The following is a 19,401-nucleotide window of genomic DNA, read 5'->3' on the forward strand; positions in this document are numbered from 1 at the left end:
GGCAAAAGGACTGCATGATCCTATTGCATGATGGGAAGCAGGGCACAGGGAAACATTCTTTGTTTTTTTTTTAGGGCAGAATCACACTGTGAAACTAACTGGTAACACTGTAGGGTTTATGCATGCTCTCCTCATCTGGAAGCCAAACTAGCTTGTGCAATAAGAGCTGGAGAGGAGCATAGCTGTGTGGGACAGATGTTCTTTGCCATTTTTTGTCTCTGTATTTCTTTTCCAGCCCACCATTGCTGGTTCCAAACCTCTGCTTTTCAGCTGTTGATAAGGCGTTTGTTGATAGGGGGATTAGAGCCTCGCAATCAGGTTGATTTAAAAAGAAGGATTTATTGGACAGTAGCAGCTGAATACAGAAATACATCTCACTGATTGTGTGAGTGGAGATAAAACTCGGTTCAAAGAGGGGCTTTAATTTCTTTTTTCTGGAAGCTGGGTGTTGATGAATGAATAATCTGTGCTTTCTCTTACAGAGGGGGACAATCATATGACTCCATTTATCTGGGACCTGATGATAAGCCAGTTGCACAGGGAACCTTATCTCTTTGGCATTTTTATCTTCCAGGTTGTTGGCTCTCAAGCTAGAATCTTRTATTCTGATCAGAGGGGTCGTGTGTCTATAGCTGTGGCTATTAATCGAGCGATTTCTGAAGGAAAGATTAAGGTTTGGCTTCTTCCATTTGATATAACCTGGCAATTTTCTTTAATATCCAAGACTGGGTTGGCAGGTGGGAAGGGCAATGAGAGGAACCAATGAGAGCAGAAATACCTGCCATTTATGTGGGACCAGTATTCTGTTAGCATCTATTATGGCTTAATCTTCCTCTGTCTAATGTCACCAGTATTGCCCTGTGTAACAGAAGAGAGACAGGTTTAGAAACTCTCTCTGAAATATGCTACCTTTGATTTCATGTTGAGAATCTGCCTTATTTTGTATTTGGGCATCAACAAGCACAGTTTATCATACTGTCTGCAAGAGGAGATTTGCTGAAGGCAAGGCAGGGGCTCTAACTCCTTAGCAGTGCCCCAAACAGGCCAAATAACAAGAAAGGCCCTGTCACCACTTGGCACTTCTTCCCCTCCATCCCTTGCTTTCAATCATATTATGGCTACAGCCAGCTCTGCAGTCAACACTCATTTGCACTGTGTATGAGACTGAAAAAAATTATTAGACCTGATGCTGCTACTCTGGTGCATAGTGAATARTATCTTTCTTGGTTAAAATCCCACTGAGCATATGTACCAGTGATAGAAACACATTTTATGGAAAGAACATATGTGGATTTTCTAAGTTCTTCATGAGYATTGCATGTGGCTGTACAGTGTGACATCCTGGCAGACCAAAATTCTGAAGACACCGCGCAATAATTATACCTATTATTTAATGCCTTAGAAGATCTTGGTGTTGCAGTGGGGTTCAGTTGCCATATGTATGATACGGATAGTTCGGAAGCCCTTGGCACAGTTTTGTTGTGGCACCATCCCAAGCTAGTAAGCTCTGGGAGGCAGGAGATATTAGAGCACAGCTCCAGACAGAATGAATATTTGTCTGTGCAGACACACCTCTAAGTTTCTGTAACACTGGGAAGCCAAAACAAATTGTGTCAAACCTTTAGTGAAAAATGATTTTTTGCAAGGGCTGAATCACCACCTGAATTTGCAACACTCAAATTGATCTGTAACCTCATGTTTACCAATTTGATTCAAATTGCTCTTTTTTTCATTCTCTGGATAGTAAAGCTTTTGAAAAGGTGTGATCGCTGCTCGCAACTAGGCTTTGTCAGCATCTGTACTGGCTCGTGACTGTGTATGCAGCAGCATCAGACCTAGGCATGTTCACTCATTTATCTCCCTTGTATAGCCAAACTACAGTAATTACCTTTTTTTTAAAGAGACAAATTCAAGTAAAACTTAGAACAGATTCCAGCTAAGCAAGGTCTGTTTTTTGTTACTCAGAAAATGCTTGCTAAAATATTTCAAATACTGTTGACCTTCTCAGGATTCAAAATGAACGTCACTGCAAGCTAGTCTTAAAAAACAAACCTGACCAGACAGAGCACTCCCTTGAAGCGATGACTGACAAGGTCAGACTCCCAGGCCCTTCAGATTTTGTTGTCACTTTTTTTCTTTTCTTCAAAATCTCCATTCCCTCTCTGGCAAGCTGGGTGCTTACGTCTCTTTTCAATGATTTGCTAATTCACTGACAGCATAAAACAGCCAGCTAATTCCAGACCGCACCATGCCAAGAGAATGAATTACTCTTGTATAAACCCTCTGCCTAGCAAAGGATAATGAAGACCTGTGAGCTGATCTAGATTCATCCTGGCAGTTAAAYTCCAAATCAAGAATGGACTTATCTGAGCTGTATGAAATTAATAATGCTCATTTCCACCTTATTTTTAATCTTAAAATCTTCCAAGAGATGAAAAAGTACAGTATTTCTTACTGTTCAAAAACAGAACTATTTTTGAATGAAGATTTTTGCATGCTGAAATGTCTTTGAAATTTCAGCCAAGAAATGCTTCAGATGAAAGTCACATTGCTTCCCCTCCTCTCCMTGCCTTGCTTTGAGGGTACCATTGTCATAAAAACAAGCTCTTGTTCTCAGTTATGAAACGGTGGTGACTCTCATGCACGTGCCAACATTTCTAGTGGAATAAACAATAGCAGAGGAGGAAGGAGATTCAGGGGGTTTAGACAAGGGAACAAAGTTTTTTTCAGCTGAGATCTGAAATGAGGTAAGAAGTGAAATTGGCAACAGATAATCTTTTATTGGCAGCACTGACAGTCCATGAAAGATTCCATTTTCTTGTCATTGACTTTTTGCAGGCTCCAGTAGTCCTCAGCCGAGATCACCATGATGTGAGTGGGACCGACAGTCCTTACAGAGAAACGTCAAACATTTATGATGGATCAGCCTTCTGTGCAGGTCAGCAGAACAGCTGAGACTTGTCTGTCCAGGGAAACAAGGAAATTGCTTTAAAAGAGAAATTTTTAATGCAACATTTTAAAAATGTTTTTGTTTAACCCCTTAATCCCACTTAATCAGATTTCCTGTGAACTTGACATAGAAGCTTTGTGGGATTTAAGTGATACAGAAATGAATRTTGACCTAGTTAAATATGAGAGGATCAGAACAATGATGGTATAAATCTGAAGCAATGATGAAAATTTGGTGAGGATGCACCAGATTTACCTGAATGGAGAACATTCTGTCCCAGAGGACTGTATCTTGTGTTTGATTTTAATTTTGCACCTTGAAGTTTCAAAGAGGTAATCTGAGCAGAATTACAGCAGTACTTCCTTGGGATATACAAGGTAAAAATCAGGTCTATAAAAGTACTTTATTTAAAGCACTCAGATTCACAGTTCTGTTCGTTCACCATGCAAGGACTCAAGAAAACAGTCTGGAGTGTTTGAAAAGGACCTTTTTTGGTCATATGGGAACATACTTTGATAGTAAAAGCACAAGAATGGAAGTCAGGAGTTCTGGATTAGATTCCAAGCCTTGGTGCTCACTCACAGTGTGACTGTGGGCAAATAGCATAGGTTTGCTATTCAAAAGGAGCCTTTAGTTCTGCATACCTGATCTGAGCTAACCAGAATATGCTTTTGAGATTATGAAATGGCACTTTAGAAAAATAAACTCAAGAAATATCAGATCAGAGACATGAAAAATGAATGAAGTGCTAAAAAAAATTTTAACCTGAGTCTTCCTCAATTTTCTGTCCATAAGGTGGAAATGATGATAATAGCTTTAGCCCAGTGGTCTTTGCACATGTCATGAATTGGCAATCAGGAAGTGACTTGAGATATGAGGATTCCAGCTGCTGTAGAAGGAGAAATTATGATTGAGGTACCTGAGAATATTGAATGACTTCCATTATGACTGGGAGTTCATAATAGGACTAAATTATGGCTCAATTTTAAGGAGGAAAGTTCCCTGCTATCTTAATTTGATTTCCTGATGAAAAGAGGCTTATAGCTGTGTGTCTATCAGCTCCACCTCAATAATTTTTGAGTACGTTGGCTCGTTCCAATGGACCAGCTGGATAGAGGCCTCAATGTTTGATTCTGACAAAATGTATGAAAATGGTGAAGCTGCATAGAGAACAGTGATCCAAATCAATGTCTCCACCAAAGGATTTAACCACATAAATAAATCCCAGACAAATGCCCACAGAAGAGGGCAACAGGAACAAGGCTCGCTAAATCCCATTGCTTATTGCACTACTTGTTCTTGTTTATATTTTCTGAATTACATGAATGATTTGCCCTTATCCAAAGCCTGCTGACCACTGGTTTCAATGATCTTGGAAATCAGGCCTAACTGTTTTATCAGCTGAGCTTCTGGAGAAAGTACAAGGCCATCCTAGGTTTTCTTCTCTCCCTCCTTTCCTGTCATTTTAGCACCACAGCATTTAAGCTGATTCAATTTAAATTGGTTCCTCTGACACGCTGGATTTTTTCAGAATATTTCTCTGTCTCACTCTTTTTTCACAATAAGTACCTCAGCCCCATCCCTGGCCAAGCATGGGTCATTGCTGCTCTGCAAAGTGTATTTCAGCACAGACGTTTGTTCCATTAGTGACCTTTATTGAAGCCAAAGAACAGAACATTATTACATACTTAGTCTACTTGCCGCACTCCTCGTCTGACCTTGACTCTTAGCATGCTAGTGGCTGAGGAAAAAATCTGTATGTTTCTTAGAATATGAGGTTTTTAATCTCTCCTGTTCCCCTTCCTTCTTGACAGCACTGTAATTATGATAATTGGGTTATTAAAGTGACATAATGCCACATAAAAGATGCCATAATGGGGCTTTTGACAGGGTTTAACATAGATTAATGCTTGAGTAAATTCATTTTTCCATCAGACATGTAACAATTGTGGGTCTGCAAATGGGGCTGTGGGGCTTATTTTTACTGTTAAAACCACAGCAAATGATCTATAACTCCTGAAATAAAAATCTGGACACATTTTCAATGGGTTTCACCCCATTATTCTCTGCTGTGTGCATCTCTTTCCACCTCTGAGCCATATGTCCTTTAGCACACATACAGGTATGGCAAAGGTTGGTGCCTTCAGCTGTGCATGACTTGTATATGAAATTCTAGGGAACATTTCAGTGGAAACCATGCATTTGATGTTAGTCCCCTAAATTACTTTTCTCCATTTTTTTGAAATAAAACAAACGTCTTGTGTGACTTCTGCAGTTACAGGGTTCAGGGTAAAATTCCCTCTTGTCCAGAGAATCAGGGCCATACCACTTCCAGGCCAGGTTTGTTCCCAAAAATGCAGCTCATGAGCTTTAGATGTTTTTTTTTTTTTGCACAGTGTTGAATTAACTCTGCGGTTCAATGTGAAACCACTTCAGTTCAGGCTCTCCTGAGAACTGCAAGATGTGTAGGTTTTCAAAAATGTCCCCTCATGTTGTAAGCTTCCACATGGATGTGTCCAAGCATCCCGATGAGTGGACTGTATTTCTTGCAACCCTCAGGAGGTATCTCCCAGCTGAGGAATGGTAGGTTCTTCAACTGCTTGAACTTGATCACAAATACAGAAGGCACCATAGTCCTCCCAAACCACAGTGGGAAATTGGCTTTTGCTTCCCCTGTTGGGGTTGGGGGGAAATAATCTCTCTTGCCTGTTTCTCCCAAGCATGATGTGTTCACTATATATTATCTGTGAGAGAAGCTGTGAGTAAACCCTGCTTCCAACAATACCTTCACACAGTCACAATGAAGGTGTCAGTGGAAGGAAAGAGCAGCCCAACCAAAACCAAACGTAGTGTGCCAGGGCTATTGTAACATCTCTCCTCTTCTCCTAGACATGGCAGTACAAAATGTTGTAGGAGATGCATTCAGAGGAGCTACCTGGGTTGCCTTGCACAACGGTGGTGGTGTTGGCTGGTAAGGAGAACTGACTTATGTTTCTAAAGATGGACTCTCAATCCAGTTATCACTGCTGTGTATGTGTGTGGGGAAGAGAGATGGGGAGGGAACTGTAGAGAAGATGTGGTATGTATTACTGGAGCAGTACAATGCTGTGATCATGGGAAGGATGGGCTTGGAAACAAGGGCTGAAAGGATGCATTATAAGGTGAAGTGTGGTGTTGTATGAGGCTTTTTTAATTAATGTCCATATGTCAAGAAAAAGTGTTTTGGACATTGGCCACTGCACAGTTTGGAGAACTTAATTTACCAAATAAGGACAGTCTGCTGTGGTCTTTTTGAACAGATCCCATTTCCAAGGTTGTCTTCACACATGCACAGCCAGAGTGTTAGTGGATGGATTATGTTTAGGTTTCCCCTTAAGCTGCATTTAAATCTGTGACCTTAGGACCCCAGTATAAATGCCCATGTGCTAAAGTGCAATGAGGGGTTATTGATACAAAACAGCTCAGGTGCCAGCAAACCCCCCAGTCTCCCTTCTTTCCACTTGCTCGTGCCTGGTAGGATGAAAGACCACAGCCAAGTAAAGACTTGATTAAACAGCTCCTCTTTCACCTAGGACACAGAACTGGGAGAAATGCCTAAGCTGAGAAGCAGAATGAGACAAATATCATATATGGAGAGGGAAATTCATCTCCTTCATATGCCACTATAGGGACTCTGGATTGACAGAGGTTTAGGGAGAAGAAGAGTGGCTGCACTGTGGGGTCGATAGCCTGGTTTGTTCATTCTGGCACAGTCTGGCAAAACGTCTCCCATTTACAGTCATGTCTTCATTTTGTGGCGTAGCTGGTCAAAAGGGGGACACCCCTCTATCAAATACTATAGTGATCCCTCTCRCTCAGCTGTTCCATTCACCTTCTCCGGAGTATGCCAACAAGAGCAAGTCAGATTTAAAGAACTTATTGCAGATGTTATCCTCAGAGACGCTTGAGGATATCTGATTATTACTTGTCCTGATGAGCTGGAGCTAGAAAAATATCCCTTCAGATCAGATGGAGAATTCCCTCCTGTGCAGTCTACCTAACTTTGATTTCAGTGAAATAGCTATTGAATAGAAGGTTTGTGAGAGCAAAATTGGACCATGGAATGAGAAAGGTCTCTGAGGGCTTAATCACATGCAGCGAAAATCTGGCTTTATTGATTTCCTCAAGGCCAGGATTTCATTCATGACTTCCAGAATTCCAGATGGAAAATACATACTAGCATACCTACCTACCCTGGTCGTCTCAGTCTCTACAGATTGCAGCAGGCTAGATCTGTTTGAATAGCTTTTGTTGAGTTAACCTTTTAAAAAATCTGGTCATGAAATACAAGCAAATACAATCACTGTCCACTATGTATTGTTCAGAGTATTTGGAGTATTTTTATAATTGTTTAATTATTATAATTGATAAAATAGTTGCTTATGCCAGAAGTTATTTGTTCTGTGTGTTGATGTTTATTCAAAATTCAAGCCATACAAATTATCATATTCCTCATCTCTCTCTGGCCTTTTTCAAGGCCAGTCCCTCCTGCACTTTTCTAGCCCTCTGAGCAATCTAAAGAGAGATTGGCCAAATGGTGAGACTGCCCCTACTTCTGGAAAACTGGCAGTGGCCAGACTGCGATTTCAGTTATACTGTTTAAGTTGGTTCCTTAAGTGGGAGTTACATCACTGGAAAGAAGTTATCCCTGAAGGCAGAGCAGAGGTACTGTCACTTATATAATGAATAGGAAAATTAGCATGTGGCTATTCACTGAAATCAAAATATCCATGGAAAAGCAAGGACTGATTTTCCTCTCTTACCAGTTCCTATGGCTGCTTTGTGGCTTGTCATTATGGAACAGTATCTGCTCACCTTGTTCTTGGGAGTAGTCTTAGCCCTCTGTGATTAAATTATTGTGCTTCAGTGAAGAATGTGGAGCCTGAAAATTAGGCCTGTCTCTGTAYGAGCCTTAATAAGCCACCATGCTGAGACTCAGACATGGTAACAATGTCGTGTCATTAGGTGCCGCAGTCTGGAGAGCCCACGAAAGCCATGGCATGACAGGTAGTTCTGCTCGGCTTAACTAATCGTGGCACCACCCTGGCTAGTTAAAGCGCTATCCCCCTTTGCCTTTTCCTTCTAAGGAGAAAGAGAGGAATAATTTAAAGGTGGGAAAAGAAACAAAACCAGCCCCCTACCACTACAAATTRCTTTCTTTGCCTGGAAGAGCAAGACGCTTTCAGGTTTTTCTTTGCTTCTGGAGAGGTAAAAATTCAGGTGACTTTGCCATAAATAAATCTCTATGTGCCTAATAAAATAAACATCTCATCTTCTTGTAGTCAGCTGATATGGAGGTGTGAAAGTGCATGTGGAAGCTGACCTATATTTATAAACAAATATGCACATGATTAAGAAGAAATCAAATTGCCATTGGAACATCTCTGTTCAGAGAGTTCAGAAATGGCGATTGCACTGTGTTCAGCTACCACTCTTCCCTGCAGAGGTTGGTCTTGCCCGAAAYTCTTGACAGATCTGGCATGTCTTCCCAAAAAGACTAGAGAAATGCCTTTTACTTGCTTTGATTTTCAGAGCTATAGCCTTGTGAGGCAAACAGAAAAAGCAGGATTAGTATTTATTTAGCTGGAATCTGCATYACATGTGCTGTTTGAGAGACTTAAGATTAACATATTCTTGACCATAATTACAGCAAATGAATGTCATTMATTTCTTGCAGCCTGTTTATTTGCAGGAGAATGTATATCAGTGCAGAGCCTGAGTAACCTGTAGTAACAAAAAGGCAGAAGTAATTTAAGAATAGAACTACACTGTTGACAGTGTGACATCTTGATTGTGAGAGAGGCCTTGTTTTCTTTGATCACCTTAAAACGAGACATCTGGAAATTATAGGAGGTAGCTTAGGTCAAAATGCCACATGTTTCTTTAATTACCTGAAAATATGACCCAATGCTAATGAAGGCAGAGAGCTCCCCTTTAAAAGTGAGAGGTTTTGCTAGAAAATCCATCCTAACAAACATTGGTGTTTAATTTATGAGTGATTTTTAGACAGTAGGACAGATTCTGATGAGTGCTTCTGATTTACACTGGAGTAACTCCATGGAAATTGWTGGAGACACTCTAAATTTATGGAGTGCAAGTGAGATCAGACGCTCACTGTTCATGCCTAAGCTTCAAAGGATGCTCTTTGGGATGCTGTGCACAGAGGGGATCTTTGCTACTGAAAGAACATCATCTGCTAGTGTAGAATATCTTTAGAAAGCACCAGTCCAGAGGTCTGATTTTCTTATTGTCCGATATTGTCAATAGGCTGACTTGAGGTGTGATTATACTGTGATCTCACTTACACGTTGACGTTGATACTCTGGGTTTATGTGACTAGAAACAGAACCTGAAATTTCAGCAAAAGCTCTCAGTTAATCTCAAGGGACAAAATCAAGCCAGATACAGCACAGAATAGACCTCGTGGGTGTCCATTTGCCCACTTCAGGAACTAATGTTACTTGAGATAGTAACTTGTACCACTTTGGCATTTGCTGGCAGTCAAATTTATCTATCCACATTACTATTACATCACTGCTGGATTTGGTCACGGGGAAACAAATGCAACTATCAATTAAACTTGTGCAAGCAACACTTCAGTCCAAGACCCAGGCTGGATTCTTATCTGTTCTGCTGGTGTGAAATGAGACTCATTCCACTTCCTGAGAGGACTCCTCAGCTCCTCTAAAAAAAAAAAAAAAAAAAAAAAATCTATAGCCAAATTGCCGTAATGAAACCAATTTGCACATACAGCTTAGAGTAATGTTGGTGTAAAGAACAACACGGGACAAGCTTTTTCTCTGCTTCCAGAAAAAATCCTTTACAGCTGCAACATTGGATGGCCCATTAGATGTGGACACAGTGCGCTTTGCTGGTTTAAAAAAAAAAAAAAAAAAAGGCTACTGCTAATTTGGTCTATCAACACAAAAGCAGCAGAATGTAATGAGGTAACTGGCCCTGGTCTTCATACAGTGACATTTGTAATGTTGTAGTCAGGTTGGCCATCTCTTTCTAAGACGACAATGACAACAAGAGGTATTTAAAAGTAGTATTTGCAAGAAATGAAAAAGTTTGGATGTATGCTTTCATTTCAAAATGAGACTAAGAGCAGAATTAATGAAATATTTCACACAGTAAAAAGTTCCTTGGAATTAAATTTCAGGCTGAAAAGTGTTGACAGTGTCAATCAAAAAGAAACATCTYGTTTTGAAATGTCAGCAACCACAGTATTCAAACATCTCCATTGAAAACATGACTTTGTTTCAAATTTCCCTGCTAACTATAAGAAACTGATTCCTCAGCTGACATCCTGGTAGGAGAACYGTCAGTTTCGAGAAAACTGTGTATTTCAACAGAAAAGATATTTAAGTATTTCAGACAGCTCTAATAATAGTAAAGCAGAGGGAGTTCAGAGAATAGTAACATAATGTGAGATCTGGAGTTCTCAATAGATTCCTTGCTCAGCTATGTGATAAGCCCCTACTTGCCACATTGCTGGTGCGTATAACTAGTGAAAGGGAATGAACATCAARTAAGTAACAATATAACACTGAAAATGGGAAAATGTGAGTTCTGATTTCAGGAAGTAGATCTCAGGTCTGTCAGGCTCCAATGTAGCCTTCTAAGAAAACAGAGCAAAGACCCCATTTCTTGAGAAGCTCACGTTGCTGCTGGAAAATATACAGTAAGAAATAATTCTGTACTGGATTGGGAGACACCTAACTTCAACCTAATTCATGGATATGTCCGATGTTATTCTGTGTAAGTGTTGTGAACTTATATTAGCTGTAAAACACAGGACAAATCCTGCTTCTAGAGACCCCTGTTAGTGTTCTCCTGTACCATGTGTATTTGTGAGTAGGATATGCCCCCTTTCTCTCAAATATTACTGATGCTCAGTTATAATGCCAGAACTTTCTTACAGATTTACAGCAACAGTTAATTTTCCAACTGTCCTCACCACTATTCACCACATGCAACAAAACAGGAACTTGAGCAGGCCAGATTCTGAAGTCAGACAAGATGTTTTGCTCTGCGTGTTTCTCCTGTCCTTTAACACCAGACTGGTATTTGTCCCAAGTATATCTGTTAGCTTGTAGCGTATTTCTGTTCCTGCTTCTTGAAAAGTTGTCTCTGATGTCTTTAAACATCTATATGTCTCATACAAAACAAATGGCTGATTTYGAAATGATCGAGGCAGATGTTTGTTAAGTGGTGCTTAACACTTTTTTAATAAAACACACTCTCATATTTGTCCCGGGAGAATATAAATAGATCCATCTGTCTGTTTCAATAAATACGTAGTCCTCCTCACRGTCCTGCCTATATAGCAGGCCCCAGGGTGGCAAACATGAACAGTTTAATCTCCARAAATGCCTGAGATAGGTAGCTCTTCAGTCATCAGAAGCACTAACGTTTCCTTGCTTGTTGTTTCTAAAGCCCGTACAGAGTGCAGCCCTCAGGAGGTGCAGAGCAAGCTTAGTTTTTGGTACTTGCACTTGGAGCAGACACTGACCACTAGCTGGGCGTTATGGGGAAGACAGCATAGGTTTCCTGCCCTATTCCAGACTAGGCCTTTGCCGTGCTCATTTTTTAAGGTATAAAATGTCATTGATAGTGCCTTTTATTCAGCACCTTTCCTGTGTTCTCATCCTTCTTCTTCTGGTGCAACTGAACAAATCCACTTCTGCAAATTTTGTGGSATTGGCTTGGGTTCTTTTGGTTTAATTTTTTTTACAATTTTACTTTTTAGGGGTGAAGTGATCAATGGGGGCTTTGGCCTTGTTTTGGATGGGTCCACAAAGGCTGAAGAACGAGCCAAGATGATGCTCAGCTGGGATGTTTCCAATGGAGTAAGCAAAACTCATTATATATGTAAATTATAAATACCATCTTCCTGCCTTAAAATGTGCCTTCGCTTGGGGCTAGCTTCATTCAGGTACTTGGATTCCTGTGCTCCTACGCATTTTAACTGAATGGGTGTATGAGCATCCAGGCAAGAGTGTGGGATCTTGCCCTTTGTATCCCAGGAATAGTCCTGATGGGCCAGTGACTCATTCTGTCCACTCCTAATATGGGCTGCTTATGAATGAGCCTGATCCCACTGAGATCAATGGATTTTTTTTCCAACCAGCCTCAATGGGCTCTGAGTCAATAAAAGAGGCTAAAAAATCCTTGGGTAAGGAATTTGCTGTAAAATGTCCAGAGCACCCTCTCTGACTTTATAACATAAAGGAGTCCAATCATTTCCACATATCACAGTGTGAGTGGTGGTGGTGGGGTTTGTTTTTTTGTTTTTTCTTTTGTTTTTTTCTTTTTGTTTTTTGTTTTTTTTTAACAGAAAGAAACATGCTCAAGATTATTTTAAATTAGATGTTTGTTACTTACCTCCATAGTATTGACAACTATATGAACTTTAGTCATGCCTATGCCAAACTTTGATCTAGATTTCTTGAAATGCTTGTCATTTAAGTGCCAGCTTGTGTGCAGCCCTTGCTAACACTAGAGTGAGTTTTTGTCTTCTATTAGTGTTTAGATGGACCCCGTTTTTGTTTAAGACTGTGATCCCATCTCTGAATGAGCAGAAATGGTTGTTCAGCTCAGCCAGACGAAGTCAGTATTCTTGTGCCAAGATGTCTTGATTCAATACTTGCAGAGAACACATCCAATAAAGTGTAATGATACATAGTCCAATAAAAGGAGAAAACCTGTTGTGTTTGAGTGACTTAACCTCACAAGGACTTGATGTGTTAAAGGAACTTCTTGCAGATGCTGACATGATCTGTTATTTTACTTCCCAGAAGAACGAGAGAATTCCTTCTTGACTTAGACCTGAATGGTTTTTTTCCTTGAAGGACTCAGCCCTCTAGGGAGGGATAAAAAAGGAAAGGGGCAGGGGGAGGAGAACAATGTGCAGGTATTCCCTGTCCTAGATCTGAAATAACACATTAATAAACTATCAAGGAAAAAGGAGGAGGAGAACTGTATTAATCTGTAGATTTGAGTCATGAAGGCAAACCCTTAACAAGCACAAGAAACTGCCTATTAAAAACTCAGTGAATCTTTTGCTGCTCTGATTTATTGCAAGCAAAAACCCCACTCCTCCACACGCATGTTTAAAAAGGACAATCTCAGAATCTTGCTCATTTTATGACTGGAAAGACTGGAAAGAGCCTGGAATGTACCCTAGAAAATACACTGCTAGGAATAATCATAGATGAGTGGCAGGGAAATTGACTTTTTGACTTGAAAGGTCATTTCCAGCTCTTATTGATGTGATCCTGGCAACTTATTATTAGCCTTAGTTTAATCATGTGCTTAAATATTTTGCTGAATTGGAACCTAAGTATTTTCTTGCTTGAGCACTTTTGAGTCTGGCTGAATATTCCAGGCACTGATTTGTAATTCTTAATAAAATGAGATTTGTAAGGCTATGGAATACAGGGAAGTACGTATTTCCTTTGTGCCAAATCTTGACATTTTTATTCATTTAGGGAGTTTTGCCTGTACATAGAGCAACGGGCAGAGCTTTGACTTTGGAAGAGGGCACTGGCAGTTCCCTTGGCATCCATGGAGTATGACCCATATGTACTAGCAGAGAATTTGGCTCTTTGATTTATAGTTTGAAAATGCATTGAGTGATCTTTACATTTTCCCTGTTAATATCTATCCTACTACAAAGGCATTGATTGCTTAAACCATACTGTTTTCTAAAACAACTGCTAGTTTTACAGAGCTGGGATGGAGAACAGGATTATTTTTAGGGAGGGAATTTTGAGACGTACCTGTTTATAAGGTACCTGGCTCTACCAGTCTTATCAGTCCAATAGTACGTTACAGAATGAAAATGTACCAAGTTCATCCAACAACTACTCTTCAAAATGCTTTGAGAGAAGAGGTAGGTATTACAAAAATTACTTTCTTCCATCAGTAAGGAAACTTGGAACTGGCAAGGGCTTGGAAGGTTTATTGCAATGAAACTGGGTGCCTGTGTTTGCACAAATATTGGGTAAGATGGGATGTGGCAAGAGAAATGTACAATTTTTACACCATTGATTTTCTGGTCTGACAGGTTGCCAGACGCTGCTGGTCGGGTAAYGACTACGCTTATGAAACAATCTGCCAAGCAATGAAAGAGAATGTCACATTGAAGGTGACTCTCCCTCACAAGGTGGCAGATGAGAGCATCTTGGAGCAAGCCTTGCAACGTTAATGGTATTCCAAATGCAATATTGTCCTTACAGATGCACTTTGAAGTTGCTTCCTTGATATCTTTCCTTGCTCTCTGGCTAAGTGTGATAAARCACTTGCACATGTTTCTTCCATGGGAGTTCGTTTTTTTTTTTCTTTTTTCTTCCTTTAAATCATAACTGGGGCAGACCTGAATCTGTCTATGTGACGGGTCTGAGATGGGTCCGTTGATGTCAGGAACATATTTGGAATGATAGTTGCAGTAAGATACTATTCATTGTAAAGAAAGGAACTGGAAGTTTGTTCCTGATAATTAAGCTTTATAAAAAATATCCACTTATTTCTGACAATTCAGAAATTAAGGCAACTTAGGTCTGACAGATCAGTTGTAGAATTGAAAATTGGAACTCTCCATTCTAATTCGGAGTCTGCTGCTAACATCAGATAGCCATGAAATCCAGTAGCTAGACAGGGTGTGTGTGAAAAGACTTGCGKAATTATTTTTCAGATAATGGAGGGTGTACTGATATCACATGTGCTAGATTCAAGCTTTTCTATACTGCCGTGAAAGTGGTTGGTGTTTGCAATAGAAAGGGACAAATAAACAGTAAATGGTTAGTGCAGCTAGCCTGTGTGTGTGTTTGCCTGGAAAATGATCACCAGAGATTTTCATCACAAGCAGGACCCGAATGCATTGCCAGATGGGGTGGGTGGAAAAGTCTGAGGGTGGTAAGTACTAAGCCATTTCCAAACGCCTTATACCAAGGCCAGGAAAATGTGGAACAACTCACAGTAAATCAGTATGAGTGAAATTCTGCATCAGTCTCAGATGGTGCTATTCTGCTGAATCTGATGTATCCACTTTGCTGGCTCACAGCGATGAGCTTGTTCCACTTGAGCAAAATGGAGCATCTTCTAAATATATGGAAACCTCTGGGAAAATCTAGATCCTTAGTGCTGGCCTCTAGTTTTTCACAAGAAAAAAATAGGCTACTCACCCATTTGGATGTAAAAGTAGTGCAACAGGTAAGGCACTATAACGAAATGATCATCTAGATTTTCCTTCTGAAATAAAACAGGGCTGATGTGAAACAAAATAAAGCCTCAAAGACGGAGTGTGGCCTTCTTTCACACATAAGTTGATTATAAAGTAAAATAGAGATACACAGGTCTTTTTAGTCTCCCTTCCTCTTCCCAGGAAGAATTAGGAAGACACAGAACCCGATGTGCCTAGATGTAATTTATATTTTATATAGCTTTATATTTATATAGCCTTATATTTGGCATCTAAACCTACCATTATATTTGTGTTAACAGTAACTCGCTGAAATATTTTGTTGTAATTAGCTCTGATGCTGATCCAAAAGTTGTGAGGCTTACTTTATATATGTGTATACCTATACACATACATATTGACAGATACATGTATATACATTAGCATTTTACTCATACACACACTTATGTGTACAAAATAGCTCCTTTTGGCTATAATTAGCCTCATGCTAAGCATGGCCTTTGCACTGTCACCCACTGGCTCTGGCATGTGTATATGGGCCTCATGCAGACACAGAGCAGCATCCRTCCCTACCCCGAGCACATGCTCAATACTGGACTTCCCTGCTGTGGATCTGTCCTGTTGCTCAGCCCCTCGGTGCTGTACCCGGTTCCCCTTGGGAGGGAAGGGGTGGCACAGGTAAACCTGTGCTGGCTGCTGCAGCTGGGGTGTGATGAGCTGCAGTCCTCTGACAGCCACTGTGTTTACGCTGAGAGAGCTCAGGGGAGGGCAGCTCTCACCGCCTCTGGCTCCCATGGCCATCCCTGCTCCAGCTTATTTGCCTGGTCTGCAGCCAGGGGCGGGCTGCCTGCCTAGGTGAAGAGCATCCCCTTCCCCCAGCCTCAGCCGGGGGCATCAGCCGGGGGTCACTGGTTGAACCAGTCTGGACTAACGGGGGTAACACAAGAACCAGTTTCTGTTGCCTCTTGTGATGGGTTCTTGAGGGTGCCCGTTCTCTGCAAATGGAAGTGTGCTTTTGCTGGAGGTCTTACAGACTGCGTGGTCTTGAGATGATACAAGTGTCGGACTATGTGGCACTTACTAGGTGAGTACTCTCTGCACCCCTGTGCTGCCCCTGGTGCCAAGCAAAGAAAATGGCATTTTGGTGATTCAAAAAAATCAGTTCTTTACACTGTTCACGTAATGTGTATGTCTCCAGCTGAACAGTGTGAGTTGGCATCTGCTTGCAACCGAACCTTCTGTGAAGTACAATCTGCAGTTGATTGGAATTGCTTTATATTATGGAAAAAACGCCCACATTGCCAAGTTGTACGGTTGAAATGTGAGTAGTTGTCAGCCAGATTCGACAGCTTTTGCTTTAACATATGTTATATGTTACCTGTTATTAATAACCACACTGGATTGGGCCCAAAGTTACTATCTTGGTAGCTGTATCCTATAAAACCACTTTAGTCTTCATAATCCAAAAGCACTGGAGTACTGTTTTGTCATGAGGAACATGCACGATCTCTCTGTACTAAGGAATGTAGGTCTGCTCCACAGATTCATCTTAATTCCAAGTTAAAAATCCACTGAAGACAAAATGTTGAAGAAATATTTTTTTACGGATTCTTCACCTACCTTTGTGTTATTTAGTACTGGGTGCCTGCCAGCATGCTCGCCTTTGTATCGCAGACAAAAGGAAACCTGTTTTCATCCTGTGGCTTTACTGACCAGATGACTTAACTTTGCAGGTACATCCATGTTTAATGCCACTGAAGTCTCTGGGCATTTGTAAGCCGACTACTTGTAGGGAGATACAGAACCCAAATATGAGCTCTATGTAAGAGCTGCTAGTTGAAGATTGTTTTATAAAGTCTGTGTCTATTTACTTAGCATGAGTAAGTAATATGAGTTATAAAAAGGCAGTGAACTGACAAGCAGTTTATCATATTTATGAATACTCACTGCTGCTTATTTGAATTATGAGGTATATTTAGTTAYGTGTATACACTTAAATCTACTTTGTGGTCCTTTAACGGCATATCTGAAAGGACTTAACTGATGTGAGCTGACTGAGGTTTACACTACCTTTGGGAGAGTACAGGGGAGCAGGAACCTATTACCTGCCACTGGGAATATGCAGCAGGTGATTCCCAAGCATCCTGAATCCACAGACAAGGCCAGGGCAAAGGTTCCCTTTCCCAGCTCTGCTGAGCCTTCTTGTTCTCTCTGTTCTCTGCTTGTTTTGCAAAGAATTTGGGACTGCGAATGTGCTATTGTTCTGCCCCATTCGGTGGCGATGCTGATGTCATTTCTAGGTGGATGACCTCACTCCCAGACAAACGCAAAAAAAGGCAGAGCAGTCTTCTCCAAACCGTACATCTGCAGCCACCACAACAGGTCCACACAACAGACGTCGAGGTAGTGAATTTCTGTAGTGAGGTCTCAGGCTTGCCACAGGCTCAGCTGCCCTTCCAAGGAGCCGYGGTATCTTGATGCTCTCCTTGTAATACAGAGACACTTGTCCTGAAAAGCTTGTGCCCAGCTGCAGGTAGAAGCAAGAGAACATCAAACCCTGGTGAAGGATCATTAATGGAGGACACTTGYGTGCCTGCCACTATAACTAGAGTGGTTTTTAAGGCATCTTTTTTAAAGGCATAGTTTCTGCTCTCAGAGAGCTGCCAGCTCCCTTATTTAGGATCTTGTTGAATCCCTCCAGCCTATGGCACGTGCAAGGGATTTATGGCTAGATACTTTTCTTCCCTCCTTCAGGTTTGACATTCTTTAATCAGGGAGGCACGTGATATATTAAGCAATACTGTGCCAAACCTTTCTTTTTCTGGGAATGTGAAGAAAGACTGCTCAAGRGTGCTGCAAAGACCTCCACAGCGAGGTCCGGATGGCCAGGGGCAGCGAGGAACAGGAATTGCCCAGACCCAGGGGCAGACAGCAGTGGGGTAAGGGGGCATCGCAGGGAGGCCGAGCTGAGGCACCCAGYGCCTTTGGTCGGGGCTTCCCCTTTGCGCGGATGGCTGCGAAAGGCGCCCGGGGGGGCTCTGGGTGCCCCTACAGCTCTGTTGCAAGGAGAACCGGCTCCCCCAGAGCCGAGGCTCCTGGCCGGCAGCTTCCAGGCCTCACTGCGTGAGAGCCGGCACAAAATCCCTCCGGGGAAAGCAGAAATCCTTTGCCCAGCGGCAGGAGCACAGCACCATCTGCCGGGTGCATCTCCCCACTCCCGGGGCTGCCGAGGGCGCTCGTGCCATTTCCACCAGAAAGAGGGATAACTTTCCCTTTTCTTTAAATATCTGGAAGAGGGGAGCCAGAAGGCAGCTGAATATTGTCTCAGAAAGGGTCTTGCACAAGACTGAAAAACAATTTTTTATGCATTAGCTGAATTTATAGTTCTTACCTGTGTTCAACTAACTTCAGCACCAATATGTTATTTTAGAGTTTCTTTCCTATCCTCTACCACCTCTGGTGGTTCTGTCCTTCCCCCTCCTTCCTCTGCAGCACATTCCTGCTCGCACAGCAATTCGCAGCGCCCTCTTTCATTAAGACCCTTCTCCTGTGCGCTGAAAAAGTGCACAGCGAAGGGGGCTGGTGATCCTAGGGGATGGGGCAGCACAGCCATGCTGTGAATAGCAACTGGGAAGCCGCACCGCTCAATGTGATGTATTATTAATGGCTAATGTATTATTTTAACATTTCCATTGAAGGTGCATGGGATATTTTACTGAAATCGTTAAAAGTTATAACTCTCCCAGTGTGGCTGCAGGCTTATAGAAGTGCTTTGCTCTGGCATAGCTTATTCCGTGATATTAACAGGAATACAAAGAATCATTGGAATAATCCATAAATACCGAAAAAATACTACCTGTGCCACTTTGTGCTAGCTCCTTGGCACCGGCAGACAGGCACCAGAAGACGCTCGCTGCTGCAAAGCAGCTTGTTTGCGCAGGACGAGGCCAGGGCCGCCCTCCCGGCAGCGGGAGGCCGCGCACGGCGAGCGGCCGCGGGGCAGGCGCTGCCCGCGCCCCGCTCCGCCCCGTCCGCACCTCCGCGCTCCGCGTTTCCCCTCCGCCTCCCGGCCCGCTCCCGCTCCGCCGGCCGCCGCGCTCCGGGTTTCCCCGCTCGCCGCGCGGCGCCCGGCCGGCCCCGCCCCGCGGCTCCGGTTTCAGCCGCTGCTACAGGGACCCCCAAGATGGAAACGCAGGGGCTGCCCGCC

General features: G+C 42.1%; 2 protein-coding genes across 4 annotated transcripts in view; both read left to right on the top strand.

Annotated features, from left to right (window-relative positions):
• Positions 1-16,454, top strand: part of UROC1 (urocanate hydratase 1) — a 125,703-nt gene extending 109,249 nt beyond the window's left edge. For all 3 annotated transcript variants that reach the window (XM_026087996.1, XM_026087997.1, XM_026087998.1), the window contains 5 exons: positions 575-673; positions 2,839-2,938; positions 5,840-5,921; positions 11,742-11,841; positions 14,061-16,454. In XM_026087996.1, the coding sequence (XP_025943781.1) occupies positions 575-673; positions 2,839-2,938; positions 5,840-5,921; positions 11,742-11,841; positions 14,061-14,201 (522 nt within the window). In that variant the 3' untranslated portion in view covers positions 14,202-16,454. The remainder of the gene's footprint in view (positions 1-574; positions 674-2,838; positions 2,939-5,839; positions 5,922-11,741; positions 11,842-14,060) is intronic.
• The window catches only part of ZXDC (ZXD family zinc finger C), a 16,214-nt gene continuing 12,541 nt past the window's right edge, over positions 15,729-19,401 (top strand). The window contains exon 1 of the mRNA XM_026088065.1: positions 15,729-15,872. Within this exon, the coding sequence (XP_025943850.1) occupies positions 15,729-15,872 (144 nt within the window). The remainder of the gene's footprint in view (positions 15,873-19,401) is intronic.

The sequence above is a fragment of the Apteryx rowi genome, unplaced genomic scaffold, assembly GCF_003343035.1.
Source record: "Apteryx rowi isolate R43461 unplaced genomic scaffold, aptRow1 scaffold_75, whole genome shotgun sequence".
Taxonomy (NCBI): Eukaryota; Metazoa; Chordata; class Aves; order Apterygiformes; family Apterygidae; genus Apteryx; species Apteryx rowi.